This window comes from Microcaecilia unicolor, chromosome 1 (genome assembly GCF_901765095.1).
Source record: "Microcaecilia unicolor chromosome 1, aMicUni1.1, whole genome shotgun sequence".
Taxonomy (NCBI): Eukaryota; Metazoa; Chordata; class Amphibia; order Gymnophiona; family Siphonopidae; genus Microcaecilia; species Microcaecilia unicolor.
Genome location: NC_044031.1, coordinates 194084974 through 194103868, shown reverse-complemented (window position 1 = coordinate 194103868; position 18895 = coordinate 194084974). Strand labels below are relative to the sequence as shown.

Genomic DNA, 18895 nt, shown 5'->3' with positions numbered 1-18895 from the left:
TAGCCCAGTGGAACGTGTTGTTCTCGGGCTCTTCGTCGGCATCGGCACCGGGATCTTCGAGTGCATCGACGTCGTCAGCGTCCAGACCTTCTTCCTCGGCCGCCCCTGCATCGAGTGCATCGAGGCATCGGGCCTCTGCATCGGCGCCGAGACATCGGATAGCTGCATCGACGTCGGTGGTACCAGGACCTCGTCTGCTGATGTCGTCGGACGGTGGTGCATCGGGTGGAGTGCAGGTGAGGGCTGTCCATTCCCCTGCTGGTGGCGGTGAGCCCTCGGGTGGGTCTCCGCCTACCCTGAGGGCTCCTGCGGTACAGCCCCCCCGAGATCGACCTTCTTCAGTCTCGGCCCCGAGGAAGCGACGGATGGATTCGACGTCCTCCTCGTCGGTGCCGGGGAGCTCCGGTGACATGCTTCGGAAGAAATCGAAGAAGCATCGACACCGGTCTCCTCCCCGTGTCGGCACCGAGAGCTCTGGGTCGCCGAGGGATTCGGCACCCAGCAGGCATCGGCACCGAGAGGACCGCTCACCCTCTGTTCAGGAGGTGTCGATGCGCTCCGCTCTGGACAGCCCGGAACAGCCTCCACGCCCGGAACAGGTACTGACGTCGACGCCTGCATCGACCTCTCAGCCTTTCTCTGCAGCCGCTCTAAACGAGAGCCTCCGGGCCGTTCTCCCAGAGATTCTGGGAGAGCTGTTGCGCCCTACCCCTCCGGTACCGGCGGTGCTTGCGCCACCGGTACCGTCGAGCGTGGCGCCGGCTGGCCCATCGCCCAGGTTGAGGTCCCCGACGTCGGTACCGCGTGCGGTACCGACCGCGGCCACCTCCCAGGAAGGCTCCCCGACTACGTCGGCGGAGGGAGCTTCGCCGATGCGGGCGAGGGAGTCTACCTCTCGACGCCCCCATCGTGGACGGGGTTCCACGGAGTCGAGCAGGGCGAGGTTGCAGACACAGGTCCGTGAACTTGTGTCTGACACCGAGGGTGAGGCCTCGTGGGAGGAAGAGGAAGATCCCAGATATTTCTCTGACGAGGAGTCTGAGGGTCTTCCGTCTGATCCCACTCCCTCTCCTGAGAGACAGCTTTCTCCTCCCGAGAGTCTGTCTTTTGCCTCCTTTGTCCGGGAGATGTCTACGGCCATCCCCTTCCCGGTGGTTGTGGAGGACGAGCCCAGGGCTGAAATGTTTGAGCTCCTGGACTATCCTTCTCCACCTAAGGAAGCGTCCACTGTTCCCTTGCACCATGTCCTGAAGAAGACATTGCTTGCGAACTGGACCAAGCCATTAACTAATCCCCACATTCCCAAGAAGATCGAGTCCCAGTACCGGATCCATGGGGACCCAGAGCTGATGCGCACTCAGTTGCCTCATGACTCTGGAGTTGTGGATTTGGCCCTAAAGAAGGCTAAGAGTTCTAGGGAACATGCTTCGGCGCCCCCGGGCAAGGACGCTAGAACCTTAGACTCCTTTGGGAGGAAGGCCTACCATTCCTCTATGCTCGTGTCCAAGATCCAGTCTTACCAGCTCTACACGAGCATACACATGCGGAATAATGTGCGGCAGTTGGCGGGCTTGGTTGATGCTCTTCCCCCTGAGCAAGCCAAGCCTTTTCAGGAGGTGGTCAGGCAGCTGAAGGCGTGCAGAAAATTCCTGGCCAGAGGAGTTTATGACACTTTTGATGTTGCGTCCAGGGCCGCTGCTCAAGGTGTGGTGATGCGCAGGCTCTCATGGCTGCGTGCCGCCGACCTGGAGAATAGAATCCAGCAGCGGATTGCGGACTCGCCTTGCCGTGCGGATAACATTTTTGGCGAAAAAGTCGAGCAGGTGGTAGAGTCTCTCCACCAGCGGGACACCGCATTCGACAAGTTCGCCCGCCGGCAGCCTTCAGCTTCTACCTCTACAGGTAGACGATTTTTTCGGGGGAAGGAAGACTGTTCCCTATACTTCTGGCAAGCGTAGGTACAATCCTCCTTCCCGACAGCCTGCGGCCCAGGCTAAGCCCCAGCGCGCTCGCTCTCGTCAGCAGCGTGCGAATCAGCAAGGCCCCGCGGCTCCCCAGCAAAAGCAAGGGGCGAGCTTTTGACTGGCTCCAGCAGAGCATAGCCGACATCCAAGTGTCAGTGCCGGGCGACCTGCCTGTCGGAGGGAGGTTGAAAGCTTTTCACCAAAGGTGGCCTCTCATAACCTCCGATCAGTGGGTTCTCCAAATAGTCCGACAAGGATACACCCTCAATTTGGCCTCACAACCTCCAAATTGTCCACCGGGAGCTCAGTCCTACAGCTTCCAGCACAAGCAGGTACTTGCAGAGGAACTCTCCGCCCTTCTCAGCGCCAATGCGGTCGAGCCCGTGCCATCCGGGCAAGAAGGGCTGGGGTTCTATTCCAGGTACTTCCTTGTGGAAAAGAAAACAGGGGGATGCGTCCCATCCTAGACCTAAGGGCCCTGAACAAATATCTCGTAAAAGAAAAGTTCAGGATGCTTTCCCTGGGCACCCTTCTCCCCATGATTCAGCAAAACGATTGGCTATGCTCTCTGGACTTGAAGGATGCCTACACACACATCCCGATACTGCCAGCTCACAGACAGTATCTGCGATTTCAGCTGGGCGCACGCCACTTCCAGTACTGTGTGCTACCCTTTGGGCTCGCCTCTGCGCCCAGGGTGTTCACAAAGTGCCTAGCTGTGGTAGCAGCGGCGCTTCGCAGGCTGGGGGTGCACGTGTTCCCATATCTCGACGATTGGCTGGTGAAGAACACATCCGAGGCAGGAGCCCTGCAGTCCATGCAGATGACTATTCGCCTCCTGGAGCTACTGGGGTTTGTGATAAATTACCCAAAGTCCCATCTTCTCCCAGTGCAGAAACTCGAATTCATCGGAGCCCTGCTGGATTCTCGGACGGCTCGCGCCTATCTCCCAGAGGCGAGGGCCAACAACTTGTTGTCCCTCGTCTCGCGGGTGCGAGCGTCCCAGCAGATCACAGCTCGGCAGATGTTGAGATTGCTGGGCCACATGGCTTCCACAGTTCATGTGACTCCCATGGCCCGCCTTCACATGAGATCTGCTCAATGGACCCTAGCCTCCCAGTGGTATCAGGCCGCCGGGGGTCTAGAGGACGTGATCCACCTGTCCACGAGTTTTCTCGAATCCCTGTATTGGTGGACGATTTGCTCCAATTTGACTCTGGGACGTCCCTTCCAAATTCCTCAGCCTCAAAAAGTGCTGACCACGGATGCGTCTCTCCTGGGATGGGGAGCTCATGTCGATGGGCTTCACACCCAAGGAAGGTGGTCCCTCCAAGAAAGCGATCTACAGATCAATCTTCTGGAGTTGCGAGCGATCTGGAACGCTCTGAAGGCTTTCAGAGATCGGCTGTCCCACCAAATTATCCAAATTCAGACAGACAATCAGGTTGCCATGTACTATGTCAACAAGCAGGGGGGCACCGGATCTCGCCCCCTGTGTCAGGAAGCCGTCAGCATGTGGCTCTGGGCTCGCCGTCAAGGCATGGTGCTCCAAGCCACATATCTGGCAGGCGTAAACAACAGTCTGGCCGACAGGTTGAGCAGGATTATGCAACCTCACGAGTGGTCGCTCAATTCCCGTGTGGTGCGACAGATCTTCCAGGCGTGGGGCACCCCCCTGGTGGATCTCTTCGCATCTCAAGTGAACCACAAGGTCCCTCAGTTCTGTTCCAGGCTTCAGGCCCACGGCAGACTGGCGTCGGATGCCTTCCTCCTGGATTGGGGGGAAGGTCTGCTGTATGCTTATCCTCCCATTCCTCTGGTGGGGAAGACTTTGTTGAAACTCAAGCAAGACCGAGGCACCATGATTCTGATTGCTCCCTTTTGGCCGCGTCAGATCTGGTTCCCTCTTCTTCTGGAGTTATCCTCCGAAGAACCGTGGAGATTGGAGTGTTTTCCGACCCTCATCACGCAGGACGAAGGGGCTCTTCTGCATCCCAACCTCCAGTCCCTGGCTCTCACGGCCTGGATGTTGAGGGCGTAGACTTTGCCTCTTTGGGTCTGCCAGAGGGTGTCTCCCGCATCTTGCTTGCTTCCAGGAAAGACTCCACTAAGAGAAGTTACTTCTTTCATTGGAGGAGGTTTGCCGTCTGGTGTGACAGCAAGGCCCTAGATCCTCGCTCTTGTCCTACACAGACCCTGCTTGAATACCTTCTCCACTTGTCTGAGTCTGGTCTGAAGACCAACTCCGTAAGGGTTCACCTTAGTGCAATCAGTGCATACCATTACCAAGTGGAAGGTAAGCCGATCTCAGGACAGCCTTTAGTTGTTCGCTTCATGAGAGGTTTGCTTTTGTCAAAGCCCCCTGTCAAGCCTCCTACAGTGTCATGGGATCTCAATGTCGTTCTCACCCAGCTGATGAAACCTCCTTTCGAGCCACTGAATTCCTGCCATCCGAAGTACTTGACCTGGAAGGTCATTTTCTTGGTGGCAGTTACCTCGGCTCGTAGAGTCAGTGAGCTTCAGGCCCTGGTAGCCCAGGCCCCTTACACCAAATTTCATCACAACAGAGTAGTCCTCCGCACTCACCCTAAGTTTCTGCCAAAGGTTGTGTCGGAGTTCCATCTGAACCAGTCAATTGTCTTGCCAACATTCTTTCCCCGTCCTCATTCCTGCCCTGCTGAACGTCAGCTGCACACATTGGACTGCAAGAGAGCATTGGCCTTCTATCTGGAGCGGACACAGCCCCACAGACAGTCCGCCCAATTGTTTGTTTCTTTTGATCCCAACAAGAGGGGAGTGGCTGTAGGGAAACGCACCATATCCAATTGGCTAGCAGATTGCATTTCCTTCACTTACGCCCAGGCTGGGCTGGCTCTTGAGGGTCATGTCACGGCTCATAATGTTAGAGCCATGGCAGCGTCGGTAGCCCACTTGAAGTCAGCCACCATGGAGGAAATTTGCAAAGCTGCGACGTGGTCATCTGTCCACACATTCACATCTCATTACTGCCTGCAGCAGGATACCCGACGTGACAGTCGGTTCGGGCAGTCAGTTCTTCAGAACCTGTTTGGGCTTTAGGATCCAACTCCACCCCCGAGGGCCCTGTTTGTTCTGTTCCAGGCTACACTCTCAGTTAGTTGGTAAATTTTTTAGGTCAATCTCAGTTATGTCCTCGCCGTTGCGAGGCCCAATTGACCAATGTTGTTGTTTTGAGTGAGCCTGGGGGCTAGGGATACCCCATCAGTGAGAACAAGCAGCCTGCTTGTCCTCGGAGAAAGCGAATGCTACATACCTGTAGAAGGTATTCTCCGAGGACAGCAGGCTGATTGTTCTCACAAACCCGCCCGCCTCCCCTTTGGAGTTGTGTCTTCCCTTGAAGTGTATTGTCTTGCTACATACTGGACTGGCCGGCTCGAGCCGGTTTCGGGCGGGAAGACGGCCGCGCATGCGCGGTGCGCGCGGGCGCGCGAGGGCTAGCAAAGGACTTTGCTAGTGAAGTTTCCGATTGGAGGGGCTGCCGTGGACGTCACCCATCAGTGAGAACAATCAGCCTGCTGTCCTCGGAGAATACCTTCTACAGGTATGTAGCATTCGCTTTATGTGCAGTCAACTTTACTTCAGAATTCTTTCCTTCTAGCAGGTGGATGGTCATATCTGTGCAGCTCTGGATTGATTGGCTCCTGTCCTGGTCCCATTGGTCTAGTTGAGCTTCTGGGGTGTGCGGTGTCCTGGGACTTGGGTGCACACCTGGTGGTGCCAGGTCCCTCCCTTCCTCCCCCATCAACCCCTCCTCTCTGCCTGACTGGGGTTTGTGGTTCTCACTCGCCTCACTTTAAAAGGAGTCTGAAGTTTCTTTTGCTGCAGCATCCTCCCCTGCTCTTTAAAAAAAAAAAAAAAAAAAATCTCAGTCTGATTTGTCCGGGGGGGGGGGGGGGGGGGGGGGAGGACAATTGCATTTGTTCCCCTTTACTTCCCTTTCTGTTGGTCCGTTTTGGAAGTTGGGGGAGAAGAGGGGTTTTTTTTTGTTTTGTTTTTTTTTTGGATTGTTTGATTTGTATGACTAATCTGCGTACCCATTCTTGGGGGAGGGGGAGCGTAGTGTTGTCCTGCATCAGTGTATGTGTTTTTTTGGGTGAGGGGGGGGGCTGTGGGTATGAGTGAGATAGATAGATGTTGAATGTCCTTGTTAAAGTTTGTGTATGAAGGGGGGTGGGATTGTGTGTGTGAGTGTGAAAGAGAGATGCTTTCTCTCCATGGCAGAGTGTGTGTATGTTGTTGTGTGGGTTGTGGGGTGGAGTTTGGTTGTGTTTGTGGGTGTGAGTGAGAGATGCTGATTTTCCAGGGTAGAGCTTGTCTATGTATTTTTTTTTTGGGGGGGGGGGGGGGGGAATGTGTGGGTGTAAGTGAGAGACACCGTGGCAGAGTTTGTGTCTGCTGTTGTGGGGGTGGTTTGGGGTAGTGTGTGTGTGTCTAAGTGAGTGTGATTCTTCATGGCACAGTGTTTGTATGATGCTTGTGGGAAGGGTTGGGGGGGAGGGGTTGAAGGAATGTATATCTGTGTGTGTGTCATACAGAAACATGCAGAATTTCCTTTGGATATTTCTTGTATGATGTCGGTGGGGGGGGTGTGGGGAGGTTATCAGAGTTTGTGTATGATTGTGGGGGTGGGGTGGGAAGAGTGTAGCAGCGTCTGTGTGGGAGAGTCTGGGCACTCACCAGGTTCAACTTTTCGTGTTTTGAAATAATCCCGTCTGTTTTGCAGCAGCACTGTGGTAAAATGACAGCTGGTGCTGTGTGTGAGCGGATTGACACATTGATCGTAGCCGGTGCGCAGGCGCGCTTGTGGGCACGGGACTCGATTGGCGCTTTGGTTTGCAGCGAGACACAGGCGTGCTTGGTGTTGTCACATGAGTGGAGTTGAAGGCGCGCGCCTGTGTGCATGCGAGTTGGGCAAGTGCGATTCTTTAATGCCGGTATAACTCATTACCCACCCTCGACGTCATAACGTTTTGACGCGAGGGTGGAGCACACAGAGATGGTCGCTTGTTGTGGGCACGGGAGTGGCTTGGTGGGTTTTTTGTGCAGCGAGACACAGGCGCGCTTGGTGTTTGCATGCGAGTCTAGTTGAAGGCGCATGCGTGTGTGCATGCGAGTGGCGCGAGCGCGATTCTTTAATTCCGGTATAACTCAATACCCGCCCTCGACGTCATCACGTTTTGACGCAAGGGCGGAGCAGACAGAGATGGAGCCTGAGCTTCGGATGTTACAAACCCTTCACTGAAGCCACGGAGTCAGCTTCAGAACGTTGAGGGTGCTTTTTATTATATATATATATATATATATATACTAGTAAAAAAAGGCCTGTTTCTGTTAGAAATGAAACGGGCACTAGCAAGGTTTTCCTCGTAGTGTGTATGTTTGAGAGAGTGTGTGTGAGATTGACTGTGTGAGAGAGAGTGAATGTGCGAGTGTTTGTCTGTGACAGAGAGAGACTGGGTGTGAGTGTGTCCGTGAGAGAGAGAGTGTGTGTGTGAGAATCAGAGTGTGTGCCAGGGGCCCCTCCCTCCCTCCGAGTTTCTACAGGGCTATATGTGCAGTTTCTCGAGGCTGGACTTAAAAACCTCCTTGAACTTGATACTGCAAAACATGGCATCGTCTGTCCCGGGTAGGAGAAGTTCAGAAAACAGTTCTGCTGGCCCATCTGTGTCTGTTGTGAGTAGAAGAACCTTTCTTGTGCTCCGATCTTCAGCTCAGGCAATTCTTTGTTCTGAGGATCCAGTTGTTTGTTAAAGGTTTGTGACTCAGTCCTGTTTAGCATAGTAAGAGAACAGAAGTGGCTGTAGAATGTGGGTGTAGTGCTCCCATTGACAGCCAGCAGCACAGAAAAAGAAACGATTAGGGGTAGAGGATGTGTGAAGAAGAGAAGATCTGCAGCTGACTGTGTGTCAGGACCAAAACTGTCTCTCAGCCTTCTTTTGCCATTAGCATCACAAGTGATCAAAGTTTATGTATAGGTACAGAGAAAAAAACGGGAAACAATGGAATTCTCCTCACCAGTTAGCCAAAGTCCCTGCAGAGATGTGGTCGACTTTTCTTTTTTTTTTTGCCGTTTTGATTAGTTTCAGGAGTCCTCTGACTGCTCCTCCCCGTCATTCAACCTGCACCATGCTCTCTTCTAGTAGCTTAGCTGAACCCGTCCTGTTGTTATTGAAAGAAACTGGCTCGCCCTGAAGGAGGACAGAGCTTATTGATTGGCTGATTCCTGTTAGTAGGTGGGTCCTATCTTAGCATTTTGCTACGACTGTTCAAGTGTCCTTCTATGAAACAGCACGCCCTCAACAACGACGGGCTTTTAGATTGTCTGGTTGCTGAGGAGGCGGGTCTTATTGTAACAGTAGGAAAAGAGGGCGGGGCCCGGAGCGATTTCCCACCCCCCGCCTCCCTCCCTGCCAACCCCTTCATTGTCCTGCCATTGCTCCGCCCTCGAGGGCGGGGCCCAGAGCGATTTTGGTGGCTTCACCACCACGAACCTTCGAACCTTTTTGAAGGAAGTCAGGGCTTGGCTTCACTGACGTCAGTGTCCTCAGAACGTTGAGGGTGAGTTTTATTATAGTAGATAGATATAGATATATATATATATATATATATATATATATATATATATATATATATGTCTGTGTGAAAATAGTGCTTATCTTGGTGCATAAAGGGAAAACTCTTATGAAGGGTTTCTGTAAAGATTTCTCTCTCTAGCACTGAATTTTAACTAGGTATTCACAAGTATGGGCCTACCTTTCTTTCTGTTTGTATTGTTTGAGATGTCTTTAAAATGACTAAAGTTAAAAGCCTAAACTAAGGCTTCCTGGTAAATCCAAATATACTGGACATGTGGTCAGAGCACTATATTAATTGAAAGATATGGACCGGTCCTAACTTGTTATTTCTTGTACTTAATTCTGCTATGAACAAATGGATCTACATCTACGCTGATGACATTCATCTACTTTTCACACTTCATTTATTCTCAACTCATATCATATATGAAATTTCTCATAAATTGCATCAGATACCTGTTTGGCTTTCTTGTAACCACTTGAAACTGAATACTTTTAAGATGATAGTAGTTCCGTTCTCACACTGCTATCCTTGCTCACTATACATAATGTTCATATCACACTGAAAGAAACACTTAAGATTTTGGGGATCATCTTGGATAACTGACATACCTTCTCTGCCCACATTTGAACTATAGTACAAAAATCTTTTTTATATACTGAGACAGACTTGTGCTGCCATTTATTTTTGACATTAATTCCCTCTGATTATTGGTTCTTTCTCTTATAATGCCATGTCTTGATTATTGTAACTCCTTTCTTCAGAGGCTTCTTCAGTTCTAACGCTACAGATTACAGGTGGTTCAAAATACATATAAATGTGTTTCTTGGCACCATAGATTAGACAGTACATCCATATTCCTTATCAGAGAACATTGACTGACAGTTTCTTATCGGATTATGTTTAAAATTCTTGTATATTGGCATTCCATCCTTTATGTTTTCTATTTTCGTATGCTCATTGTCGTACATTCCACTCATCAGCACATTTTAGTTGTCCCTTCTTTTTTACAGATTGACACACACTCTGTATGATCCTCATCTTTCAACCTTGTGGCACCAGCTCTGTAGAACTCTTTCTCTTTAGATCACTGTTCTGAGATTTGTTTAAGAAATTTAAAGTGCTTCTCAAATCTTTTATTTTACTAGAACAGTTCCCGCAGCATTAATTGAATATTAGATTTTGATTTGCATAACCTGTTTTGCCCATGCCTGCCCGCTGTGGCATTATTGTAACTGTCACATCTTGTAAGCACATCCTCCCCTCCTTTTTTTTATCTTATAAGTAGTTTATCCATCTTTTCTTCTCCCCTTATAATGCTGGTTATAACCTAAGTCCTTTATTGTGTTAAACTTTTTTCTGTACCCCTTGACCAACTAATATTTTGTAAACTGCGTAGTTTCATTATTTGTGGTATAATTAATAAAGGTGAACTGTGGATATTTTTTTCAGCTCCAAGGTCGACTTCATCAAATTGCACCTAGTATAGTGACAGTGGCCTGCATCAGCATCTCTGCTATGGCGGTTTCTACAGATACAGCTTTCCGCTATAGCCAACCTGCAGAAGAGCATATTGGCAACCTTGTGCCTTCTCTCAGCCTAGCTTGAACTAAAACAAAAGTTTCACTCTTTTAGGCAGTATGTAACATCGAGCAAAACATCTAGCTCCTTTGTGTTTAAATTTAATTTTTAAGTTTTCCTGAGAGGACCAATAACACCATATCTGTTATCTTCCAGAAAAGGACCATCTAGATTTTTCTGTGCATTTTTTAATTTAGTATAGATATCTTAATTTCTTTTAATATATGACAATTAAATTGCATACATTTATTTTTTGTTAAATGTTCATGTGCTTAGATTTTCAAAAACTGCGATCTGAAAAGAGCTCATTGCACAGCTGTGACCTCTACCAAATCAGTCTTCCCATATTTCTTCATAGGTGAGAGATGCTGCTGTATTGACAATTGTGGAAGTATATAGACATGTAGGAGAGAGAGTGAGAGCTGACCTTAACAAAAGGGGACTTACATCAGCAAGGTCAGTTTTTTTTTTTTAAATCTTTGCATGTCAGATATTTCATTATTAAACTACATTAATGAGGCCCTGTGTTTGGAATTAATGCAGTGGAGGGTGTAGTAAATTGCCCAAGGTCTTAAGGAGAATGAGTGAGTGGAAGAAGCAGAATTTGATCCCTGGCTTTGTGGATTCAAAGCCACCTGTACTACCACTAGGTTACTCTTTAACTCGGTAGTGATGTAAAAATACGTAGGCCCCCCCGTTTACTAAGCTGCACTAGAAGGGCGTTAGTGCTTTTAGCGCATGCTGTGTAGGCACCCACAGTATTCCCATGAGCGCCTACACAGCGCTCTAATTTTGTGCACGCGCTAAAAACGCTAGCGCACCTTAGTAAACGGAGCCCATAGTATGATAATATAGGCTGTTGGTATCTTATCAGCCACAAAGGGGTCTATTCTTAATGCATGACTTGGATCTTATAGTTGATGTTCGTCAGAGAGAACAAAATAAATATGATGTGAAAAGTTTTTTGATTTGCTTTTCTTGTACATTGAGCCTGTTAAAATAAATTTGTAACCCGTTAAGTGAATCTTCTCTTTTTTTGCACAATTCTGCAGTGTGATGCTGAAGATGAGGAATGTTAAGTTACTGCAATGTTTTGTCCTCTCCAATTTATTTAGACAGTGCATTTGAATATGAGGTCTTACTTGTTTGTTGTACTGCTGTTGGCTTTTTCTTCCATCCTTCTCCCACCACATAAACTTTTTTCTGTCCCAGTTATCCATCAACATGTTTGGACACTACTGGAACTATCTGCTAGTAATTAAGTAGACACAAGCCACAAAACAGTTGAGATAAGCAGATCATGCAGAATTGACTTTATTAGCTTCAAAGAAGACTTGACACGGGCCTGACATCATCCAGAATTATGGTATATATAGCAACTGTAGTACACTGGTAAATCCAAATATACTGGACACGTAATGAATGGTTAACAATTCCAAAGCTGTCAATCTCAAAGGTCAATTGCACTCTGCATCAGCGTGATTGCTTAAAGCAGTTGACCTTTGAGATAGTCGATTTTGGAGAGTTTTTCTCTCCTCTGTTACAAACTCTGTTGCTTCCTTCCCTTTTGGTATCAGTGGATTCTCGCTTATTCCTTCCACTTAGAATGCTTTTCCAACTTTAATGATGGAAATGTATTCTGAAGTTTTCTTCCATATTTCAGCACCTTTGATGCATTTGGATGTGATAATGCTGTTAATGATAGCAGCTTGATAGCAGTCTGTTTCTGTGAGACCTAGCTAGGTTTAGGCAGCCTCTCTGGAGGGTATCTGCTGAGTGGTGACTAGGTAGTCACTCCATTCTTTTCTGAAACATTTATTTCCTTGTCATCAGCAGCTGATGAATCCATTAAACTGATGGGTTGTATCCGCCTACCAGCAGGTGGAGATAGAGAACACTGAAAAACCACAATGACCCTTGGACGGCTAGCCCCAACTGCCTTCAGTATTTCTCTATCTCCAAGCAGGTGTGGACGTAGCTTGATCAGCTCCTAGATTTCAGACTGCCTGGGGTGGCTCCTGTGCTTTGCCAGTTGAGCAGGGGTGTTGTGGCTGGTGGTGCCCACTTTAAAGGCATATAGGTTCGCCCTTTCCCTGCCTTACCCATTCCCCCCTCCTCCCGGAGTCCCTCTTGCTGCCTGCCTCCAACTTTCCTCACAGCGTAAAAAAAAAATAGTGTGCGCTTGTACAGCGTGGCTATTGCTGAGGCTTTTTCCAGAGATTCTGGTTCAGTGCAGCTTGACTGGAGCTCGTTGACTCGGTCTTCTGAGGGGAGAGTGGTGCCCAGCTCCTCCGAGGAGGTCCCACGGATGCAGTTCAGAACTGGGTAAGTTTTGGCGTGAAGCCGCAATTTTATTGCTATATTTCCGTCCAGTCGGGCGATGGCTGCTGAAGGAGTTAAGCGCTGCTCCCGTTGTGGTAAGCGCAGATCAGCAGCGGGGCTGTGCAAAACGTGCTCCTTAGACGCTCGCGCTAGTACGAGCATGCCGCTCGATGATCCCGCTCGATGGAGCTGGCAGCAGGCGCCATTTTGGAAGCGCTGCATGTCTCGACCCTCGCGGTGGCGGAAGAGTCTGAGTGTAGGGGATGCCTTGTTTCGAGACTGCCAGAGGAGCTCCGACATCTGTTTCTCCTAATTCGGAGGTGGCGGGTCAGGGTGAGTTTTTCTCCCCTGAGTTTGTGCTTTTAATGCATAAAGCCTTCATGCTGAAATGAGCTCTGCCGCAGGTGTCTGACACTGCGTTGCATCCTGGGTTCCCTCCGGGTGTTGATGCCCCGGGGATGGCTTCAGATGTTATTTCCTCCCCCGAGCGTTGGAAACACGCTAAACATAGACGGGTAAATTCCCCGTCGGAAAGTGGTGCATATCCCCCCCCCCCCCACTCCTCCCCCCCCCCCCGTGGTCGGGCTGTGGGGAGTCTGAGGGATCTGGCAGGCCCTCAGGGACAGATGATCCAAAAGAGGGTGCCTGTTTGCCACTGGATTCGGATGATCCCAATGCGGTTCGGATTTTCCACCGCGACGAGCTCTGCCAGCTCTCATTACTGACACCTTGCAGGCCCTCTCGATTGATGATCCTACTGAAGGCGAGGCCTCCTCTGTTAATCTTAGGAAGGCGAGTACTAAGAAGCCTACTCGGACCTTTCTGGTGCATGACTCCATCCAAGAGCTTATTTCAGCTCAATGGTCTGACCCCGATGGGCCTTTGAAAGTGGCAAGGGCTACCGTCTGAGTGAGGAGCACTTGCCCCTTTGGGGATGCCTAAAGTGGATGTGTTGGTCTCGGTGGTGACTAAAAAGACCACTCTCCAAATAGAGGGAGGGGTCGCTTTGAAAGGCATGCAGGGCTGGCGGCTGGAATCCGTGCTGAAGCGGTCCTTTGAAATATCGGGCCTTGCCTTAAGGGTGTCCATTTGCAGTTCCTATGCAGCCCAGGCATGTCTTTCCTGGTTACAACAGGTGGTGGAACAGCCCGCGGATGGTGCGGGGTCCCTCTCTGAGGTTGCCCCGCGGATGGAGTCAGCCCGGTGCAAGCTTCAGAATCAGGCCCGTCTGCTCCTGCAGATGCCTTGCCCGCGAGCTTGGGACTTTGTACGGCTGTTGGGGTCGATGATGGCCACCTTGGAGGTGGTTCCTTGGGCGAGAGCACATATGACTCCTCTGCAGATTGCCCTGCTTCAACAATGGTCTCCGATTTCCCAGGAATATCAACGCAGACTAACGTGGCTCCCTGCGGCTTGGCTCAGTATGGAGTGGTGGCTCTCCGATAGGATGCTACGCCAAGGAATGCCGCTTGCGCTTCCTTCTTGGTGCCTGATAACAGATGCCAGCCTTTTGGGCTGGGGGAGCGCATTGCCAGGGAAGCTATGCTCAGGGTCAGTGGACAACCGTGGAAGCGGGGTGGTCCATCAGTCGCTTGGAATTGAGAGCGATATTCCAAGCTCTTATGGCCTTTCAAAAGACTCTGAAGGGGCTTGCTGTCCAGGTCCTGTCAGACAACATGACAGCGGTGGCCTACATAAATCGTCAGGGCGGCACTCAGTGCAGGGCCCTGGCTGTGGAGGCCGCTCAGATTTGCCACTGTGCCGAGCTCCACCTGCAGCTTCTGTCAGCAGCTCACATAGCAGGTCAGAGCAATGTGCAAGCCGATTTTCTCAGCAGGCATCAAATCGACCCGGCGGAATGGAACTGGCAGAAGAAGTTTTTCTTCAGATTTGTGCCAAATGGGGGACACCCGGAATGGATCTAATGGCGCCAAGTGCAAACGCCAAAGTGCCTCGCTTTTTCAGTAGAAGGAGAGATCCTCACTCGGCAGGGTTGGATGCTCTGGCTCAACCCTGGCCCGCGGGCCTCCTGTATGTGTTCCCTCCTTTGCCCTTGATAGGGCAAGTCCTACTTCGGATGCGACTACACCGGGGATTGGTGATTCTTATCGCTCCGGACTGACGAAGGCGTCCGTGGTATGCGGATCTCCGTCGGATAATGGTGGAGGCGCCATTTCATTTGCCCCTGGTGCCGCACCTGTTGGTTCAGGGTCCGGTGTCTATGGAGGATCCCTGCTGACTTGGTCTTATGGCCTGGCTCTTGAGAGGGCGCAATTGAGAGACTAGGGCTATTCTAACAAGGTCATTTCCACTCTCTTGCAGGCCCGCAAGCGGTCCACCTCCGCAGCTTATGCTCTGATCTGGCGCAAGTTTGAGGTGTGGTGTGTTTCAAAGGCGATCACTCTCACGCGGGCTTCTGTCTCGCCGGTGCTGGACTTTTTCCAGGATGGCTTACAATTCCCTGCGGGTTCAAGTGGCAGCACTGGCATGCTATCGAGGGAAAGTCTCTGGCTTGTCCCTTGCTGCTCATCCAGACATTGCCAGATTTCTCAGAGGAGTGCTTAGACTCCGTCCTCCAGTCCAGTCACCTTGTCCGGCCTGGAACCTGGGGCTGGTGTTGAAGACTGTTCAGTGTTCGCCGTTCGAGCCGCTTAATCGAGCTTCGGAGAAGGATGTGACTCTCAAGACAGTCTTTTTGGTGCCCATGACATCGGCTAGATGCGTGTCTGAGCTTCAGGTGCTGTCCTGTCAGGACCCTTTTCTACAATTCTTGGAGTCCGGAGTTAACGGTATGTACAGTGCCTTCCTTCCTGCCTAAAGTGGTTTCAGCTGAACCAGCCCATTTTTCTTCCTTCCTTTTCTAGGGAAGAGTTCCCGGACTCCTTTGGGCAGTTACATCTTTTGGATGTCCGCAGGGCGCTGTTGCAGTATCTACAGATGTCAAATGACTTCAGGACTTTTGATCACCTTTTGGTATTGCTGACAGGTCTTCGACGCGGGTGTCTGGCATCTAAGGCCACTATAGCCCGTTCACTCAAGGAAGTCATTTTTTTCTGCGTATCTGCTTTCATGCCGGTCTCCGCCTGAAGCATTTAAGGCGCATTCCACGAGAGCGATTTCCTCCTCGTGGGCTGAAACGGGTGCACTCTCTCTTCAAGAGATCTGTATTGCGGCTACTTGGGCTTCTCAGCTCTCTTTTGTCCGGCATTACAGGCTGGATGTTGCAGCGAAGCAGGACGCAATTTTTGGAGCACAAGTGCTTGCTCGCGGTGTGGCCTGTTCCCATCCTAAGTAGGGATTGCTTTTGTACATCCCATCAGTTAATGGATTCATCTGCTGCTGAGGACAATGAAGAGAAAATTAGGTTCTTACCTTGGTAATTTTCTTTCCTTTAGTCACAGCAGATGAATCCATGATCCCTCCCTGTCTGATGTTGTTTTTTGTTCAGATCTTTCTCATTGGGAGAAGTTGGAAACCAGTTCTCAGAATTTCTATATTCAGTTCTACTACAGGAGGTTGAGATCGTCCTTCTTTTGTATGGTTATTGCTCCTGTTCTGGGGCGTTTGTTCGCTGTGAGGAAAGTTTGTTATTTTACCTTTATGGTTCACTCTGCTTTGGAAATCTCAAATACTGAAGGCAGTTGGGGCTAGCCGTCCAAGGGTCACTGTGGTTTTTCAGTGTTCTCTATCTTCACCTGCTGGTAGGGAGATACAACCCATCAGTTAATGGATTCATCTGCTGTGACTGAAGGAAAGAAAATTACCAAGGTAAGAACCTAATTTTCCCTTATTTATTTTATTCATGACATTTATACCCCACATTATCCCGAAATACACTCAAGTTCAATGTGCTTACAAACAAACAAAAAGTGAATAAAACAAAATATACAGAATATAGCATGAATTACAATAACTTCAATAAGCAAGTGCAGTAAGTAACCAGGGATTTAGACTATCTCAAGGACAAACAAATAGTTAAAGATGGATAGGTGAGAGCATAATTAGGCAGGACTAGATGGGAAATGAGATTAAAGAAAAGGTTGTAGGTAAAATTCAAATAGAGTTCTTTGTATTCAGAAATGCCAGACTGAAGAAGACTTCTAAAAGTTAGGTAATCATCCATTACGGACTGGATGTGCTGGGCAGAGCCTGTTCAGACTTTGGCAGAGTTGTCATTCAGGGGGCCCTGTCTTCCCCTACCCAGTGAGTCCGTTTGCATATATCCTGGAAGGTGAAATTTAGTCATACCTGTTAATTCCCTTTCTTTTTTTCTTTTTCTTTATAATTTTACAAAAATTTTTACAAGACATACTCTTGTTATTCAGAAACACAGTAGAAACAAAAGACAAATAGAATGAAATATCATAAAGGGAAATAGAATCAACTTTCTTAGACCACAATCATTCAGGAAGCATGACTGAATTTTAGGAGATTATTATTCTAATACATATATCAACTATATATATAGTAATAGGTGCAAACATAAAGGCTACACTTGATTTCCTATCCTATTCTTCCATTTCCAACATTATTATTATTTTATCTTTTTTAAATCAAGAAAAGCTTTTAATTGCTCAGCGGAGTAAAAGGTATATTTCGTCTCTCCATATCAGACCAAACATTTACATGGATAAGCAAGAAAAAATATTTCCCCTAAATTCAATGTTTCCTGTCTCATAGCCAAAAACAATTTTCTCCGTTCTTGAGTTGACTTGGTAACATCTGGATTAATCCAAAAATTTTTTTCCTCTAAAACCCACATTTGAATATCTAAAATAAAGTTTTAGAACGGCATTCAAATCTTGTTCAAACACACAGGAAATAAGAAGCGTAGCTCTCTTAGTAGCATTTTCTTTTGATTGTTCCACAGTGGCAGAAATATTATTCACATCAATATTGATATCCTCTCCACCTTCTCCTTCCTTATTTCTCCAGGGATTCTTAGGTAAATAATAAATCTTATTAAGAGGGGGAATAGCATCCTGTGGTTTTTTCAAATTTTCAACCAAGTGTCTTTTAAATAAGGCAAAGTCCCGGGGACTTTAGGAAAGTTCAATAGACGAAGAGTTAAATGCCTGTTGAAATTCTGTGTCTGCTCAATCTTTTTATTGAGAGCTAGTTTATTTTTGACCAAGGCAAATTTAAAGTCTTGAAGCTGTTTCACATCATCTTGAATTTATTTGACCTGAGTGAATAGATCTTTTATTGACTCAACAGTCTTAACTAGATCTTCAAACTTAAGATTCAAAGCTGTTACCTCATCTGAGGATTTCTGAAGTGTTTAGTCCATACTCTGAAGCAACATCCAAATCCTTTCCAGATTCATCTCCGATGATATACCAGGGACTCCAGTCACTCCCTAAGTCCCACTCTCCAGGTTCTCTCGCTGCAACGCTGGGCCCTCGCTAGGAGCCTCACCTGCTACACTTCTGGAAACGCGCTGGCCATCTCCCAGTGAGGCAGTCAACGCTGGACACGGAGGAATGTTGGAGTCCGAGGGGGGGAAAAAGATGTTTCATGCCCAAGCAGAGGCTTCGCTCCTCTGATTTCCTCTGCAGCGGGACTCACTACCCTCAACTCTAATGGAGAGGCTCTGGTGAAGAAATGATCTAATCTCTGCTGAATTTGAGATGACGTTGAGAACAAACCTCACAGTCCCTTTTCTCTTTATATGAGGCATAATTTCAGGAAAAAATATAAAGAAGTCCAGCAGGAGATCAGCGTCTCTCACAACGCTGGATTCATGCCACCATCTTGCCACCCTTTTAATTCCCTTTCCTTTAGATGGGCTGTATGATCCTCAGACACTACCTCAGAAGACTAAGGCTACCAGAATTCTTCGGTTTGTCTTTCTGTCCAATGTTATTCTTAAAAAAAAACACAACCCCCCCCCCCCCCCCCCCCCCCCCCCCCCCAAGGAATTAAAATTTGATTAATTAGAGCTGCAGTGGTTGATGGGGCATGAGTGTGCTTTCAAAAAAAGTCCGCCCCCTGCTTTGGCAGGACCATAGAAACATGATGGCAGAGAAGGGCAAAATGTCCCATCCAGTCTGCCTTTCTTCGGTAACCCCCAACTCCTCCTTTTCCTAAGAGATCCCACATGCTTGTCCCATGCTGTCTTAAATTCTGACACAGTCCCTGTCTCCACAACCTCCACCAGGAGGCCATTTCACACATCCATCTCTCTTTCCCTGAAAGAATATTTTCTTAGATTCGTCCTGAGCCTGTTCACGCTATCCAAAAATACTAGGACTAGAGGGCATGAGTTGAAGCTACAGTGTGGTAAATTTAAAACGAATCGGAGAAAATTTTTCTTTACCCAACGTGTAATTAGACTCTGGAATTCGTTGCCGGAGAACGTGGTACGGGCGGTTAGCTTGACGGAGTTTAAAAAGGGGTTAGATAGATTCCTA

At 48.7% G+C, this 18895-nt stretch overlaps 1 protein-coding gene across 1 annotated transcript in view; it reads left to right on the top strand.

The window, feature by feature from the left end:
- CLASP2 (cytoplasmic linker associated protein 2) overlaps positions 1 to 18895 on the top strand; it is a 977269-nt gene that overhangs the window by 113874 nt on the left and 844500 nt on the right. Inside the window, 1 exon segment of the mRNA XM_030203481.1 lies at positions 10519 to 10616. Coding sequence (XP_030059341.1) covers positions 10519 to 10616 — 98 coding nt within the window.